General features: G+C 47.2%; 1 protein-coding gene and 1 long non-coding RNA gene across 3 annotated transcripts; one reads left to right on the top strand and one right to left on the bottom strand.

The window, feature by feature from the left end:
• The first annotated feature begins 7,240 nt into the window (after positions 1 to 7,240).
• Positions 7,241 to 13,326, top strand: FAM84B (family with sequence similarity 84 member B). 2 transcript variants are annotated; one of them, XR_003120912.1, is made up of 3 exons: positions 7,241 to 7,686; positions 8,231 to 9,451; positions 12,269 to 13,326. XR_003120912.1 is itself a non-coding variant. In XM_025395180.1 (2 exons), exon 2 carries the CDS (start codon positions 8,327 to 8,329, stop codon positions 9,257 to 9,259), a length of 933 nt encoding a protein of 310 aa, XP_025250965.1. In that variant the 5' UTR covers positions 7,253 to 7,686; positions 8,231 to 8,326; the 3' UTR covers positions 9,260 to 11,279. The 2 variants fall into 2 exon arrangements, 1 of the variants encoding a protein (XP_025250965.1); XM_025395180.1 differs by lacking the exon at positions 12,269 to 13,326 and having other exon boundaries at positions 7,253 to 7,686; positions 8,231 to 11,279.
• On the bottom strand, positions 9,342 to 12,397 carry LOC112630677. The gene is made up of 2 exons (XR_003120913.1): positions 11,925 to 12,397; positions 9,342 to 11,872 (listed from the first exon to the last, which is right to left on the bottom strand). It is a non-coding gene; the product is annotated as an uncharacterized LOC112630677 (long non-coding RNA).
• Positions 13,327 to 15,849: the final 2,523 nt, after the last annotated feature.

The raw sequence follows: 15,849 nt of genomic DNA, 5'->3' as shown, positions 1-15,849 counted from the left end.
AGGCTGAGGCAGGAGAATCACTTGAACCTGGTAGGCGGAGGTTGCCATGAGCCTCTTGGCCACTGCACTCCAGCCTGGGTGACACAGCAAGACCCTGTTTCAAAAAAAAAAAAAAAAAAAGGCTAAAGGAGCACTCTATGAAGATATGGGGGAAGACATTGGGGTGGAGGAGAAGTATTCCAAGCAGAAGGAACAGCCATAGGGGAGAAACAGCAAGTGGCTAGTATGTCTGGAGGTGTAAGTGATGAGCTATCAGAGAGGTTATGAAGGAGCAGGGTTATAGGAGCTATTGTAGGAAGTTGGCCCTTCTGCAAGGAAGACGGGGAGCCATGATAGGGTTTTGAGCAGAGGAGTGACCTAGCTTGGCTCTCAGTCTCACAGGATCCCTGGGGCTACTGTGTTCTGAATACACTTTAGTGGGGTGAGTAATCCATGGAGATCCCATCGCCCCAGGCCAGATAGGAATTGACCAACTGGATTTGTTGAACACTGTGTCCTAAGTGCGAGGTGGGTGGTCCCCCTACCCATTGGTCCTGCAGAAAGCCATGCTGAAGAAATGCTGTCCTCCTCTCTCTTGTCTGAATGCTTCTTCCCTGGAAGCATGAAGAATACCCAAGGAAAGAAAAGGAGGTCGGATTTGCTCTGCCGAAGCCACTCTCATTATTGACAGCCTTGTCTCCTCTCCGAATAGCTCATCCTCTTCTTGCACAAGAAGTGCAAAATAAGATTCTTAGAATTTAGATTATATTTTGAAATCCCCACATTTGGATTTGCAGATATGCCAATATTTGGATTTGTCGAGCTATAATTTAAGCTGGTCTCTCCCCTGGAACGGCCTGGTGAAATGCATCTTTCATGAGGTTTCTGCAGGAGCCCAGCTACAAGCTCAGACTCCCAAGCACAAATCAAACTGTGGTTCAACATAAACAATATGATGTCAGGGCCTCCTAAAACAGCAGGCCTCCAGCAGGGACTGGCTTCGAAGTCTCGCCACCCATGTACCCTCTTCCAGGAAAGGATTAAAAGCTTCCTCACAGACAATTTAGCTGTAGGATTAATGCGTGGAGAGCTGGCTCGGGGTGGGCTGCAGCCTCAGACCCCTTCTCAGGGTACCTGCTTTTTCCCCCTACCCGCAGGGTAAACTAGCTCTTGCCCAGTCGGCTTCAGAATCTGCTCTGTTGATCTGAGCAAATAAAATGCAGAAGCCAAGGAAAAGGATGTCATTCCACAGCCTCTGGGCTTCCTTCCTTCATCTGAAGGTCAAGTAATAATTCAGCCAAAATGTAAAACTCTTTATGCAGGACTTAAAAGTCAAAGGCAGGCAGGCTGGGAGGGCTAAGGAAAGCAGTTACAGGCCAGCAGCTCTCAAAGTGGAGACAGGCCCAGGCCTCACCTATTGTGAAGAGTCTGATTTTAAAATAAAAATGAATGTCAAAAGCAGGCTATAATATTTATTGTCCCTTTTATTGGATGGCCCTGTCTATGCAACTGCTGCTGCATGTATAACCTCGCCTGGCAATGGGGGCTTGTTGTAAGAGTGGGGCCTGGGCTAAAACATCAATTTCTCTTTGCTCTCCTCCCCCTTCCCTGCTCTATCCTAGCAATATCACCAGCTTCACCCTCATGACAGCCCTTGGCTTAGGGAGGGCAATGACCAAGACAGGGAGGCACCCAAGCAGAGTGACCAGCTGTCCTAGTTTGTCTAGAATGTGGTGTGCCTTTCAGTGCTAAAACCAATAAAGTTCTCGGCCAACTGAGTATGTTGGTCACTCAGACCTTTCAGTTTCTGGCTAAGCAAACAAACATACATGCTGGTGTTCCCTGAGGCTGCTTGACAGTGCGAAAAACAGACTTGGAAGCAGCCAGGTTTGGATTCGAATCCAGCCTCTCCCCTTACAGTGGGCAAGATTTATACTGACCTCCCTGGGCCTTTGTATTCTTATTTGGGAAATGTCAACAATAGGACTGATAGAGAGATTTAGTAAGAGGATGCCCACAATAAATGGTTACCTGGTTATTCTCCATTACAAAATCTTATCTAGGCAGGTGTGGTGGCTCAGGCCTGTAATCCCAGCACTTTGGGAGGCCCCAGCAGGCAGATCATGAGGTCAGGAGTTTGAGACCAGCTTGGCCAACATGGTGAAACCCAATCTCTACTAAAAATATAAAAATTAGCCAGGTGTGGTGGCGCACACCTGTAGTCACAGCTACTCGGGAGGCTTAGGCAGGAGAATCACTTGAATCCGGGAGGTGGAGGTTGCAGTGAGCTGAGATCATGCCACTGCACTCCAGCCTGAGTGACAGAATGAGATTCTCTCAAAAAAAAAAAAAAAATTCAATATTTTCATGTAAAATCATTATCACAGAGTGTCAATAATGCCTGGCATCTACACAGCCTTTAGGATTTACAAGGTGCTTCCATATAGAGGGTTTCATCTGAGGATTCACAAGTGAGGCAAACAGTATCATCAGCCTCCCTTTAGAGTTTGGAAAATGAAGCCCGGAGTGGAGAAGAGACATCTCGGAGGTTATGCAGTTGGCAAACAGGATTAGCCCAGGTCACCTGGCTCCATTTGCTATTGCTTACCTCCAAAAGTCACAACAAAACCCCAGTAGTGAATCAGAGGTGCAGGTAAAGCTGAGGATTTCCCACTGTAAGGAAGGTGTGGAGGAAGCTGTTTCCCAGCCAACTCGCTCAACTCTTTGCTGCTGCCATGAGCCTGGGGCCCCGCCTAGGGAACAGGCAGAGTTCCAGATTGCCTAATCAGATAATTCTGCCCTCATGCTCCTGTTTTGTACTTTCTTGGAGCAAGCCATTTAAACTGAGATCTCTACCACACCTGCAGAGTCAGGGCCAATGCTTTGTCAGGTAGAAACGTCAATTCTCAATTATTCCCCACTGGTCTAGACAAGAGTACTGTGAGAGTGACTAACTGGCATTCAACGCAACTTGTTTTTGTTGAGTGCCTCCTCCGAAGAGGTGTGTGGGATGTGACACTTGGGTCACGGTTGGGGGGATGAAGCTGCAGTATGGCTGAGAATTCAAATCCAACTAATATTTCTTTTTCGAACTGCTGCTCTTGAGGAAGGCATTTTCCCAGCCTGTCCTTTGCTTTCCTCCAGCCTCCATCTGCCTGGGATGCCTTTCCTCCCACAGCCCAGGCCTCTGTGGGACCTGCTTCCTTTCTCACTCCTGCAGTCCATTTCCTGTAGGGCAGCTGCCTGGATGCCCTTAAACCCAAAGGCTCACCCACCTTTCTACCTGCATCTCCTATCATAGCTACAGTCACTCACTGTGCTCTGGTCACAACTGTGGTCTTTTCTTTTTCCTAAACACTTCCAGTCTTTTCCCCCTCTAACCTTTGCTCTTGTTCTTCCCTCTGGAGGTAATATTAAGGCTGACTCCTCATCCTTCAAGTCTCTGCTCAATTCTATTTCCTCAGGAGTCCTTCCCTGACTATTTTAACCCAACTAGGCCACTCCTGTCACCCTCTCCTTACTGATAGCTATTCAATCCCATTTCCCTATGTTATCTTCTTCATGACCCTGCTCTCTCTCTCTCAGATATTTCCATTGATCTATTTACTTATTTATTATTTGCCTCCTTCCATCAACATGTAAACGCCATAAGAGCAGGGACGTTTTTTGCTACATCCACAACTGTATCCTTGGAGTCTGATAAACCCAGACACTCAAATATTTGTTAAATATTGTAGAATCTGTTGGACTCTATTTAAAACAAAGAAGTTAAAATCATGGGCCTGGGTGGACACAGTGGCTCATGCCTCTAATACCAGCACTTTGGGAGCCTGAAGTGGGCAGATCACCTGAGGTCAGGAGTTCAAAACCATCCGGGCCAACACGGTGAAACCCCATCTCTACTAAACTTATTTAAAAAATTACCCCAGTGTGGTGGCGCCCAAGTAGCTGTAGTCCCAGCTACTTGGGAGGCTGAGGCATGAGAATCGCTTGAACTAGGGAGGCGGAGGTCGCAGTGAGCCAAGATCACGCCACTGGACTCCAGCCTGGGCGACAGAGTGAGACTCCATCTCAAACAACCAACCAAAATGAAAAGCATGGGCCTGGAAGTAAAGTGGTCTTGTGTGATCTTTCCTTCCACCAGCTGGGAGAAGCTGTGGCCTCTCTAACCTTTCTTCTCCTTTATAAAAGAATCAAGAGCTCACTCCATGGGAGTTATTATTAATTTCAGAGTTGTGCTTCCCCCATGAGCTCAAGACCCTGTTGGCAGGCACTTTGTCATTAATCTCTGTATCCACTGTGCCTTGAAACATCACCTTACTGCCTCAGCATCCTCTATTTCTTATTACAGGACATGTCACAGTGTCCCAAAGAGTCTATGTATTTCTGTCTCCTCCAATATGGTGACTACCTGGGGACATGAACATCTAAGAAACCTAGCACGGTGCCCATTGTAGAATTGGATGCACAGCGATTAAGACTAGCAGGCACCTAGTATGTCTTCATGAAATGTATTTTGAACCAAGTCCTCTTTAGAAAAGACATGAATATATTAATTAGAATATGAATTTTAATACCTGAATTAGAGAATAATACCAGATAGTATATGATCATGTGCTGAGTTATACATATTCAGGTAATAAAAAGTGTAGTACAGATATTGGATGGCAAAGGTGGCCAACAGAGAGCTTCCTGGACCAGGCAAGGGACCTAGGTAGGTGAGGTATAGGGGATGGGAACTGGATCCAACTGGAGATTACATTTCACCTGCAAGGTAACTACCACTTCTCTCCAGCAATTTGCTGCCACCCTGGAACATGGGTCTGATTGTCTCATATCTTTATTTTATTTTACTTAGAGATAGAGTCTTACTCTGTCGCCCAGACTGGAGTGCAGTGGCGCGATCTCGGCTCACTGCAACCTCTGCCTCCCGGGTTCAAGTGATTCTCCTGCCTCAGCCTCCCAAACAGCTGGAATTACAGGCGCGCCCCACCACGCCTGGCTACTAATTTTGTATTTTTAGTAGAGATGGGGTTCACCATGTTGGCCAGGCTGGTCTCGAACTCCCGACCTCAAGAGATCCACCCGCTTTGGCCTCCCAAAGTGCTGGGATTACAGGCGTGAGTCACCACGCCCAGTTAAGTCCCATATCTTTATAAATTTTTCAAATGAAACTAGAAATGTGAATATTTTAATGATATCTCCCAAGTTTTCAAATTGTTGACAACAAGCTTAAATTTATTAAACAACTATTTGAGATGAACAAAGCATGTTTGAGAGTCATGTTGTAATCTCTGACCAAGTATTCTAGGTGACAAGATGGATGTTGAACCCTCAACAGGCATTAATGGAAGAATCTACACTAGAGGCCAGTTATCAAAAGGCAACATTTCTTCACTCACTCACTCACTTACTGCCCCATAAAACCAGGAAGCAATTATTGACCTATGGCCAAATTTTCCCCTAAGGCATCCATCAAGCATTTATTGAGTACCCACTCAGTTCCAGGCATTCAGATATAAATTGGATCAGGGCTTGTTCCCTCTGAGACTTTATAGTTGGTCAGTTCAAGATATGTTGTTGAGTCACTATTGTGCACCTGAGAACAGCTCATCGAGACAAAAGGAGACACACCTAGACAGCCAGGCATTGCTTCCTCACCCACCAGATCTCTGACCTAGAGTGCCGGCAGCAAACTGTCAAACTACTGTGTCCTCTCAGCTCAATTCTTCCATTCCCAGCCATCCCAGTAGCACCTAGGAGCAAAGTGGCCTCCCAGATCAGACAGTAGCAGAGGTCTCCCAATCTGATGAACATGGGATGACCAGCCATAATCTCTACAAGCCTAACTCCTGTCTATAATATGGTGATCATATGATGACAACAAATATCACTCAGATAACAGCAGCCCCCACACCATTTGCTATCAAAAGGACTGGGGTGTGGTGGACTCATTCAGTCACACGTGCCTGAGGCCAGCCAGTCGGAAATTATTGAAACAGAATCTCACAGCACACAGTAGTCTCATGTTGATCTAACTTATACTGTGATCTCAGACTTGCTGAAGGACTAATTTCTATCACAGCCCTGCCAATATTGATTACTTGGACTCAAAATTACATAAGTAGATTGATTTTTATTTTTTTCTCTCAAACTGGAAAGGATCACAGCAGTGCTAGTATATTCCTGTTTCCACTGGCTGGTTATACACGCTGGAAAAAATTAGTTAAAAGAAAGCAATGGAAGACACAGCTCATGTCTTGAATGGCATTCTTAAGTCCCCCACAGATAAGTTTGGGTGCTTGCAGTTGTGCCTAAACTTGTTTATTGTAAACAGAGCTGTCAATCTTCCACCCCCACCCAACCCATTATTTAAAAAATATAAACAACAACAACAACAAAACCACTTTGGTAGCCTACATTTAGGTAAAAGAAACGAAACCAGTGGGGAGGTGGAAGTGTCCTTTTGTGGTGGAGGTTAGTAGGCAGTACTGGTCTCCTGTCACTTCCCTAAGTCAACAGGAAGGAAATATATGCACCAGGGGCCTCTGCTAATTTGTTTCTAATTTAAGGACAATTAGGCAATTCCTACATCCCCCTAACCGCACCCCCCACCAAAAAAAAAAAAAAAAAAGCAGTCAGAGCTGCACGCTTTCTCTCACCATCCAAGGAACTGGTACCCCTCCGGAAATACCAGAGGTTATGAACTTTGTCCTAACTTCCAGGGACATCTAATAAATAGAGCGGTGGTCTTGGGACCCAGTCAGTGAATAAGTCTTCGTTCTGTGTTATACTGTTTCCTTTCTGTGATTTTCTTTTCTACCCCAAAGTTTCCCACTACTAACTCTGAAAATACCTTTAAGATAAAGCACTCTTCGAGCTGTCCTAGTGAAGAATCCTTTCTTGTGACCTTTAGGGCAAGAAATATGTTCCAGGAAAGAAAAGAAACGACTGTTCCTCCGTCTCCAGATACTCTGGGAAAAAAGAGGTGAAAGGGAAAAGGCGCAAACACCAAACTCTCCTTCCCTTTCTCATTTCCACACTGGCAAGTTGTGTTTGCCTTCTAACTTCTCCCGGAAAGCAAGCGGAGCTCACAGCGCCAACCCTAGCCAGCGGGTGGATTATTTACCGGGGGATTTAAACCCGCTCCGGCGCGGGGGCGTGGCCAGGCGGAGCCCCGCGGCCTGAGTGGGCGGGGCGGGGGGCGGGGATCCCGGCGGCTCGGCGCAATGTGAAAAAGACCCGAGCTCGGGGAGTGAGCGCCTGTCTCTTTAAATGCCACGGGCTGCACTCCCGCCCGGGAGCCGGGAGCCGGATCTACAATCCCGTCCCTCCCGCTCCGGTGCTTGTTGCTCGCCCGGCCCGAGCGGGAGCTGTTGCCGCCCGGCTGCGAGGCTGCAGTCTTCTCCTTCCGCGCACCCCACCTCCCCTGAGAGCTGGCTGAGGAGGTGCAGCAGCCCCAGCTGGCGGGAGGAGGCGCGGTGTGAACAGGGATTGCCCCCCGCCTTCAAGTATCGGGGCGCTACGCAGCCGCTGGGGAAAGACATGCCCCCAGTCTACCCGCTGCGCTGCCCTCTGCCCAGCCTCGCTGCCGCCCGCGCCGGGAGAGGAGGGACTGAGGAGCCTACACCTTCAAACTCGCCCTAGAAGTCTTGGGGCGCGGCAGGGAGCCCTTCCCCAGGCCCCACGGCCTCCACCTCTCCGCGGGTGAGTTTGCGCAGGTAACCCGAGCCTGAGGGCGGGCGCGGGGGAAGGGCGGGCGAGCCGGGAGGAGGTAGCGCTGCAGGTGAGCCAGGTAGGGTGACTCACCTGCCCAGGTCGCGCTCTGAGATCCTCGCTTGTTCCTCTGGGGATGGATGCGTTGGTGGGGAGGAGGCGTCCCAGGGGCTAGTTAGGGCCCGAGGGTGGGAGGGGAAGTTAGCAGAGGAGGGGGGATTGGAGTAAAGTTTCTCTTTCCTTCCCTCTTCCTGTCCAAGCTTGGCAGGTAGGGCGCAGGCGGAAGCTGTAGAAGCTGCTGATGCAATGGGTTTTGCCAGGGCTAGGCGAAGGGCTGGGGACAGGGAGAACTGGAGTTGCCCAGTCTCCTGTGACCGTGACCTTAGAGGTGGAGAAACGAGGGAAAGCTCGCTACATCCGAAACTCCCCCTAAAATGGCTCCAGGTGCTGAGTCCCCACCGGTTCTTTTTCGGAATAAAACGCCCTTTTCACGGAGGGGCTCCTACATGGCTTTCTTGCCTTCCTCTCCCAACAGGTGGCTTCAGCCCCTGTCCGGGGACCTGTGCAAATGACCCTAGAGGTGGTTTCGCTTTCTCCCCTCGCGGCGGTGTGAACGTGTGTCCGCAGCGTGATGGGCAACCAGGTGGAGAAATTGACCCACCTAAGTTACAAGGAAGTTCCCACGGCCGACCCGACTGGCGTGGACCGGGACGACGGGCCCCGCATTGGGGTCTCCTACATTTTCTCCAATGACGATGAGGACATGGAGCCGCAGCCGCCGCCTCAGGGGCCAGATGGCGGCGGCTTGCCCGACGGTGGGGACGGGCCGCCGCCGCCCCAGCCGCAGCCGTACGATCCGCGGCTGCACGAAGTGGAATGCTCCGTGTTCTACCGGGATGAATGCATCTACCAGAAGAGCTTCGCGCCGGGCTCGGCGGTGCTGAGTACCTACACACCCGAGAACCTGCTCAACAAGTGCAAGCCGGGCGACCTGGTGGAGTTCGTGTCGCAGGCTCAATACCCGCACTGGGCGGTATATGTGGGTAACTTCCAGGTGGTGCACCTGCACCGGCTGGAGGTGATTAACAGCTTCCTGACTGACGCCAGCCAGGGCCGTCGCGGCCGCGTGGTCAACGATCTGTACCGCTACAAGCCGCTAAGCCCCAGCGCTGTAGTGCGCAACGCTCTGGCGCACGTGGGCGCCAAGGAGCGCGAGCTGAGCTGGCGCAACTCAGAGAGTTTCGCCGCCTGGTGCCGCTACGGCAAGCGCGAGTTCAAGATCGGCGGCGAACTGCGCATAGGCAAGCAGCCCTACCGGCTGCAGATTCAGCTGTCGGCGCAGCGCAGCCACACGCTAGAGTTCCAGAGTCTAGAGGACCTGATCATGGAGAAGCGACGCAACGACCAGATCGGGCGCGCGGCCGTGCTTCAGGAGCTCGCCACGCACCTGCACCCAGCGGAGCCGGAGGAGGGCGACGGCAACCTGGCGCGGACTACGCCGCCTCCCCGGCGCCCCCCTGCGCCCAGCTCCGAGGAGGAGGACGGAGAGGCGGTGGCACACTGATGGACGAGCTGAGCGCAGAGCTGCGAAGGGGAACTGTTTGCAGTAGCAGCCGCTGCCCCCTTTCTCCCTCTCTTCCTCCCTCTTTTGCCACCGTCTGGGCCCCATCTGGGATTCCTGGGCCCTTTGGAAAAGAGTTGGTGAAATGCGCAGCCGGCTGTGGACGGGGGAGGAGGAAGGGGACAGAGGGAGCAGGTAGGAAACGCTTTAGTTGGGGGTGGGGGCGTCTCTCTCTGGCCCCCTAAGTGTGTCTTCCTCTCCGCGGTGAGGCAAACTGTGGACTTGCCTGGCTATTAAACCTTGGTAGATCTGGGTTTATAATCGGCCATTCTTAAGCACGTGGGGTTGGGGAAAAGTTCGGAGTACCCATTACTGCCATTGCTTCCTATCCTGGGCTTGGAAGAATCCTGGTACAAAGGCCAGAGTGGGTTTGTGGAGTCGCCATCGAGGTACCAGCATGAAAGCTGCTTATCTGCTTTGGCGGAGCTGAGCTGTATGTTGGATCCAGCGGGGCTGGGGTGATTTATTTTATGGGATTCCTGGAGCGCAGGGCTGGTGAATCCATGACGGGGTCTGGGAGCAGCAGACCAAAACCACAGCAGTCTCCTATTAAGTGTAACAAATAGTTAAGCAAACTCGGGCTACAAAGACTTTGCTACCTCCCTTCTCCACAACCCCCAAGTAATTAGTCTTCTGGAGCTGGCTCTTAGCTGCGGCTCCTGCTACCTCCTGCTCCACCCGCCCCTTCCTAGGTTACAAGTAAATCATTGTCAAGGGCCAGCCAGGAGAAGATTTCAATTAAGGTTCTGTTCTGCTGCCTTTGTTTCTCCCCTGCTGTTGTAGGCACTTACAGCTGCGTTGTTATGAAAGGAGGGAATAGCCCTTTGTGTCTTTGATCTAATTAAACCTGCTCGGCTGTGTTCATCCGCAGGGCAGGCCACAGATAGGGTTGGCTGTGCCACTCCATAAAGTATCTATTGTGGAAGCAGCCAAAAAGGACTGCCCTGGCAGGAATTGGTTAATCTCTCCTTCCACTCCCTTTCCTGAATAGTGAAGGGAGCCCTTTTAAAACAAGGCTTTGGTGGTAATCCTGAAATTTTTTTTTTTTCTTCCCCCATCCCTTCACTGGCCCATCCATCTCACCCTCACTTTTGTTCTGGTGGTGGGTAAAAAATCTTAGGCTGAACACATATTTCAATGGTAAGATACTACTTTTGCTATCCACACTTGATGCGATTTAATTCAAGGTGCAAAGTCTTGTACTGCAGCTGTCTCCTTGTTGCTTGGAGAACACCTCCTTCGGAGCCCTTTGTTAAATAAGAGGGCCAACGCTGATCATAGATGCCACCTGGTTAGTCAGCACCGAATCTGACTTTGGTGACAGTCCTAAAGCACAGTTGGTGATTGTGAGATGTTAGCGGCAGGCTGAACAGATACTACTCGGTTTTGCTTAGTATGAGATACTACTATTTGCTTAGTATGATTTTTTTTTCCAGCCTGTCTCAAACTCCTGTGAGATCTTCAATGATACGTGCCCTGAGTTGCAGCATAGCTTCTCTGCTGCCTATTGCCATTGCTGCCTCAAAAGTTGAGTGAATTTTGAGGTGTCTTTTTTTTTTTTCCCTCTCTCGGGAGTCATTATAAACTACTCTGTACAAGTCATTTTGTGATACGATTCTTAACAGTTGGAATAGAATCATAGTTGAGTGGTCCACAGCCATGGCTATCCTCAGGCCTGTTGCCTGGAGATCTCTAAGTTAAGGCAACAAGACTTAAAGGATTTTCTAGTATACGTGTTTCACACATGGATGTTGAGGCCATAGTCTTTAATAGCTTGGATCTTTGTAGCACCTCAATATGAAAGGGCATTAGCTACGTTCCCTGTTTTTAGAGTGATCACCAAACAGATCTTGCCACTTTGATTGTTAAAAATGAACCACATTCTAGCCCTGGTCTGGGACTGTGGAGGGAGATGAATTTCTTGTTGGAAATGTAAATCTAGTGTCCATATTTAATACTCTCACAGCTTTGTGTTCTCTTCGCTCATGGAATAGAACAAGATAAACATGGGTTAAGACATTTAGGAGAACCTGCTATATCTAACCGATTTGGATTTTCTTTCGTGCTTAACACAGTAGTGAAAATAGAAGGTAGGCCGGGGGCAGTGGCTCATGCCGGTAATCCCAGCACTTTGGGAGGCGAGGTGGGTGGATCACCTGAAGTCAGGAGTTCGAGACCAGCCTGGCCAACATGGTGACACCCTGTCTCTTCCACAAATACAGAAAATTAGCTGGGCGTGCTGAGCAGGCGCCTGTAATCCCTGCTACTTGGGAGCCTGAGGCAGGAGAGTTGCTTGAATCTGGGAGGCAGAGGTTGCTGTCAGCCAAGATGGCACCACTGCACTCCAGCCTGGGCAACAGCGAGTAGTAATGACCACTGTGTAGACAAGTGAGAGGGAAGAATAGAATGGCACTGTCCAGCTCTGGGCTAGCCAGATCATTTTTCAACTCCCCCACCCGTCTCCTTCCTCTGTCCCAGAATGGCAAGTGATGTATGGTCGGTTACACTGAAGTATAGCAGTGACTGTTATAAGCAAACTGCTCTAAGAGATCTCAGCTTGAAGGAAGAGCTCCTACAAAATCCACATCAGTAGTAGCATATTGAAAACCTCTAGAGAAGAGGTTTTCAATAAAAGGCTTGGAAATGAACTAGAATAGGCAATATATCTCTTCAGATGCCGCTTTCCCATGTAATGCAAGCGTTTCTACAGAATGCCAGAGGTGTGAAATATGTGACACTTAAGGACAGTGATTTTTATTGGGAATTTTCTTAGGGTTATAACACTTAAAGCAACAACCAATTAGTAACAGCCACAGGAAAGGGGAATGAATCAACTCTTGGTTCTTTCCTCAACACGGCAGTGTTGTGGATAAGTGCGTTTGTAATGCCCTGGCAATGGCTACATTTGACACTAGAAAAAAAACATATTTAATAATTTTTGTTTCTCCTTAGGAATAAGACTTTAGAACTGTTTTGTACTGTGAATTACGGATGCTCTTTGAAGGAAAGAAATATCGATTCTAATGTTCTTCAGAAGCTGGCAGGGATAAGCAGGACATCGACTGGAACGTATGCTAAATGAAAGCAGACAAATTTCTATTTTCTTACTTGAGCAAATATTTTATTGAAACGCTTCTGTATGTCAAAGGAGTCCACAACTTCAGCTACACAACTTTTTGTATTGAAAGAACTCATACTTTTTGTAGCTTTTATTTCACATTTAATTTAAAATGACTTTTAGCACTAAAATGCCTAGAAGATTTTACTCCAGACCTATAAGGAAATGTTTAGTTTTTATGAAAAATGACAAGTCAGTGGTTAAACTTCTCACGTCTTTGGTGCTTTGGCCCTAATAGCACTGGACAACACCACGACCACATGGAAACATATTTTTGGAAGCAAAACTTTAATTTTGTATAACGTATGCTATGGAGAGCTAAGAAAATTTAAGGACTACTTGTTTTCTATTTTTTTTTTTCTTAATAAAATGGAATCCACTGTGTTGAAGACTTAATATCATGTGCTTGTCTAACCATTTTTTGTTTTATAAATTAGAATAAAATCTAGTTGTGATTATGGTCATCAAATGAATTTGTTTGGAAAGCTACATCTTATTTGTGAAATGTTTTTTTAAATCAGAGTAACTAGAAACTGATTCAGCTTTTCGTTAAGCTTTGTTCTTGGCTGTAATACTTGTGACTCATGAAGAATTATGTTGACAAACAGGATAAATTCCACATGCATTTTATTTCCCAGTGAGTCGTATAAACTTTATTTTTGTTGAAGGTTGTATGTTAAATCAATGTTACATTCTTATATCACTTCTTGAGAAGGAAGTTCCGATTTGAAATTGTATCATTTCCTTCAAAATGAAGGGCAGTGCTTAAATAAAAGATTGATGATATCTTTTAAGCCATTTCCTCTTCACTATGTCTTATTAAAATAAAACCTGTCAAGTTCTTTTGAAAAAGTGCTATGAGGGTTTCCAATAAACCATCTATTAGAGTTCACTGGATTTATTTTTTTTTACTTGAATACCCCTTTTCTGACATTTTTGGTCCAAATTCAAGCTACTCAGTTTACTATAATTTCTCTGAGAATATTCGTGTGCATCACCTTTGTACTGCACAGTAAACATTTTGTTGAATTCATTTAGTGACTGAAAACCTTGCATCTACTTTGTGAAAATCACTTATTGCTAAACGATCAGTGTTCATGAAAAATGTCTTATGAACATAAATTTCCAATACATACTGATTTTTCAGAATCCATGCAAAAATTGCTGGAAGCCACACTCATGGAATCTACATAGGGGAGACTAGTAACCCACCGGGAATCTGTGTTGCATTTTAAGTGGCTTCAGAATTCCAGATGAAGGGAACGTATTTGCCACATAATTACAGAAAATGGGTGAACACAGTTGCATGGCACTGTTGGCATGATAAGGGATGCAGGTGCCAGTGGTTGGTAAGAGAACAGATGTGGCATCAGACTGGTTCATGGGATGCCACTGCTGCACTCCCTAGGCCAGCACCTGAAGCCACCACCACAATCCTGTGATGTTCAAATGCCTGGGCTTTTAAACAGGCTCCTGTGAGAATTTTAAATAGGAAAAAAGTTGAATGAAGGTTATAGGGAGCCCAAGCAGCAATGAGGCCATTTATCCCTAAAGTGGAAGTCTGATGTATCATGGTTCTCACTGCATGAGAAAGCAGGGGAAGGGGTGCTTAACACACAATGTGCATTTATTCTTGGGTGATGTTGATGGAAGCTGTGGTTCCTATTTCTCCTAAGTGGACTGAGCTTGCTTAATGTAGGAAAATGACATGTTTGCGACTTCCAAAATGAACAGGCCCAGGATATGTGCAGAAAAGCGTTTATTTCCTTTTACTGAGTTTTCTGGGGAAACTAGTCATTAAACAAATGGCAATTTTATCTGCAGAGTAGATGCGAGAATGGCTAGTGTCTGCATTTGCAATTGCACTAAGGTACTGTCTATGAAGGGCTAGAAGATGCTGAGCCCTAGCCTAGGAGAGGTCAAAAAACAAGAACCTTGAGAAATAGTCCTGCCCTTGAGCCTATTTCTAAGGGGAAATCAATTTCACTCATAACATACAGGACAGATTGTAATAAAAGGTGGACCTGTAAAGTATGGATGGTTGATAGATACTCAAAACAGATGTGAGGAAGTTCAGAGTTTGAAAACTGGTATTGGGCATGTGGAGAAATCGGGTAGACCAAATACATGAAGATACAAATGATGAGAAAAGGACGTAACGAATATAACTAATATTCACTAAATACTTAACCTGGAAGCTCTTCAATTCCTAGTGCCTAACATAAAAAGATAAAGCTAATCCTGGCCGGATGCTGTGACTCACACTTGTAATCCCAGTACTTTAGAAGGCCTTGGCTAAGAGATTACTTGGGCCCAGGAGTTTGAGACCAGCCTGGGCAACATGGTGAGAACCCCATCTCTACAAAAAATAAAATTAGCCAGGTGTGGTGGCACATGCCTGTGATCCCAGCACTCAGGAGGCTGAGGTGGGAGCATCGCTTGAGCCCAGGAGGTCGAGGATGCAATGAGCCAAGATCATGCCAATGGCACTCCAGCCTGGGCAGGTGACAGGGTGAGATCCTGACTCAAAAAATAAAAATAGAAAAATAAAGATAAACCAAGTCCATAGTTACTATCATCATGTAACTTTCATTTTAATTAAGACAGATAACTACTTACCAAAATTGTGATAGGTGAAATGAAGGAAATGTACAGAGTATATAGGAGAATCTCTCCCCATCAATGAGTCAAAAAAGGCTTCCCTGAGGAAATATTTTTGCTGCACCCCAGAAGTGGAGGAGGGAGCGAGGGGCTTCAGAATGGGTACTGATTAAGGGGGGAAGGCTGGAGAGTGAATGAATGGACCTCAGGTGCTCTCAAAATGCCTTTGTTTGTACTCCTGATACACACCCATTTCTCCTTGGGGCTCTCTTTTACAACAAGTTGTCCAACTCGTTAATGTATCTCCAACGCTTAACACAGGACCAGGCGAAGAAACCCCCACTAAAAAAAGTTTAAGTGAGTAAATGAACTTTCAGTTTGGACTTCGCCAGACTAAAAAGCCCCTAGATTATCTCAACATGATGTTGTGACTGGTTTGAAAAGAATGAACGTAATAGTGTTTTTTAGGGTGCATTAAACAGGGAGAGCAAGAAGTGACTGTCTTCCCTTCCTCTTAGAAGGCAACCTCTAGAACAGAAGGCAACTAGAGGTTGTTCTGGGTGGAAGGGTGCTAAGGATGACTTGTATTTCCAGCCAGGTTATGGAGTGGATTGTGAAGTTGGGCCTTTGCCTGGGTGCAAATCAACAGACAAGTGGCATTGGCCAGGCTGGATGGAAGAGCAGTGGTAAAATGGAGTAGGAGGTTTTATAACCTGGCTGCCACGGCCTTGGAATTGTGATTGAGGAAGAGGTTATTTTGTTCAGTTAGCAAGCCATTGGCATAACATAGTACCTAGTGTCTTGTCCAGTGTGA

Source organism: Theropithecus gelada, chromosome 8, assembly GCF_003255815.1.
Source record: "Theropithecus gelada isolate Dixy chromosome 8, Tgel_1.0, whole genome shotgun sequence".
Classification (NCBI taxonomy): domain Eukaryota; kingdom Metazoa; phylum Chordata; class Mammalia; order Primates; family Cercopithecidae; genus Theropithecus; species Theropithecus gelada.
This window is presented reverse-complemented; position numbering and strand designations above follow the sequence as displayed.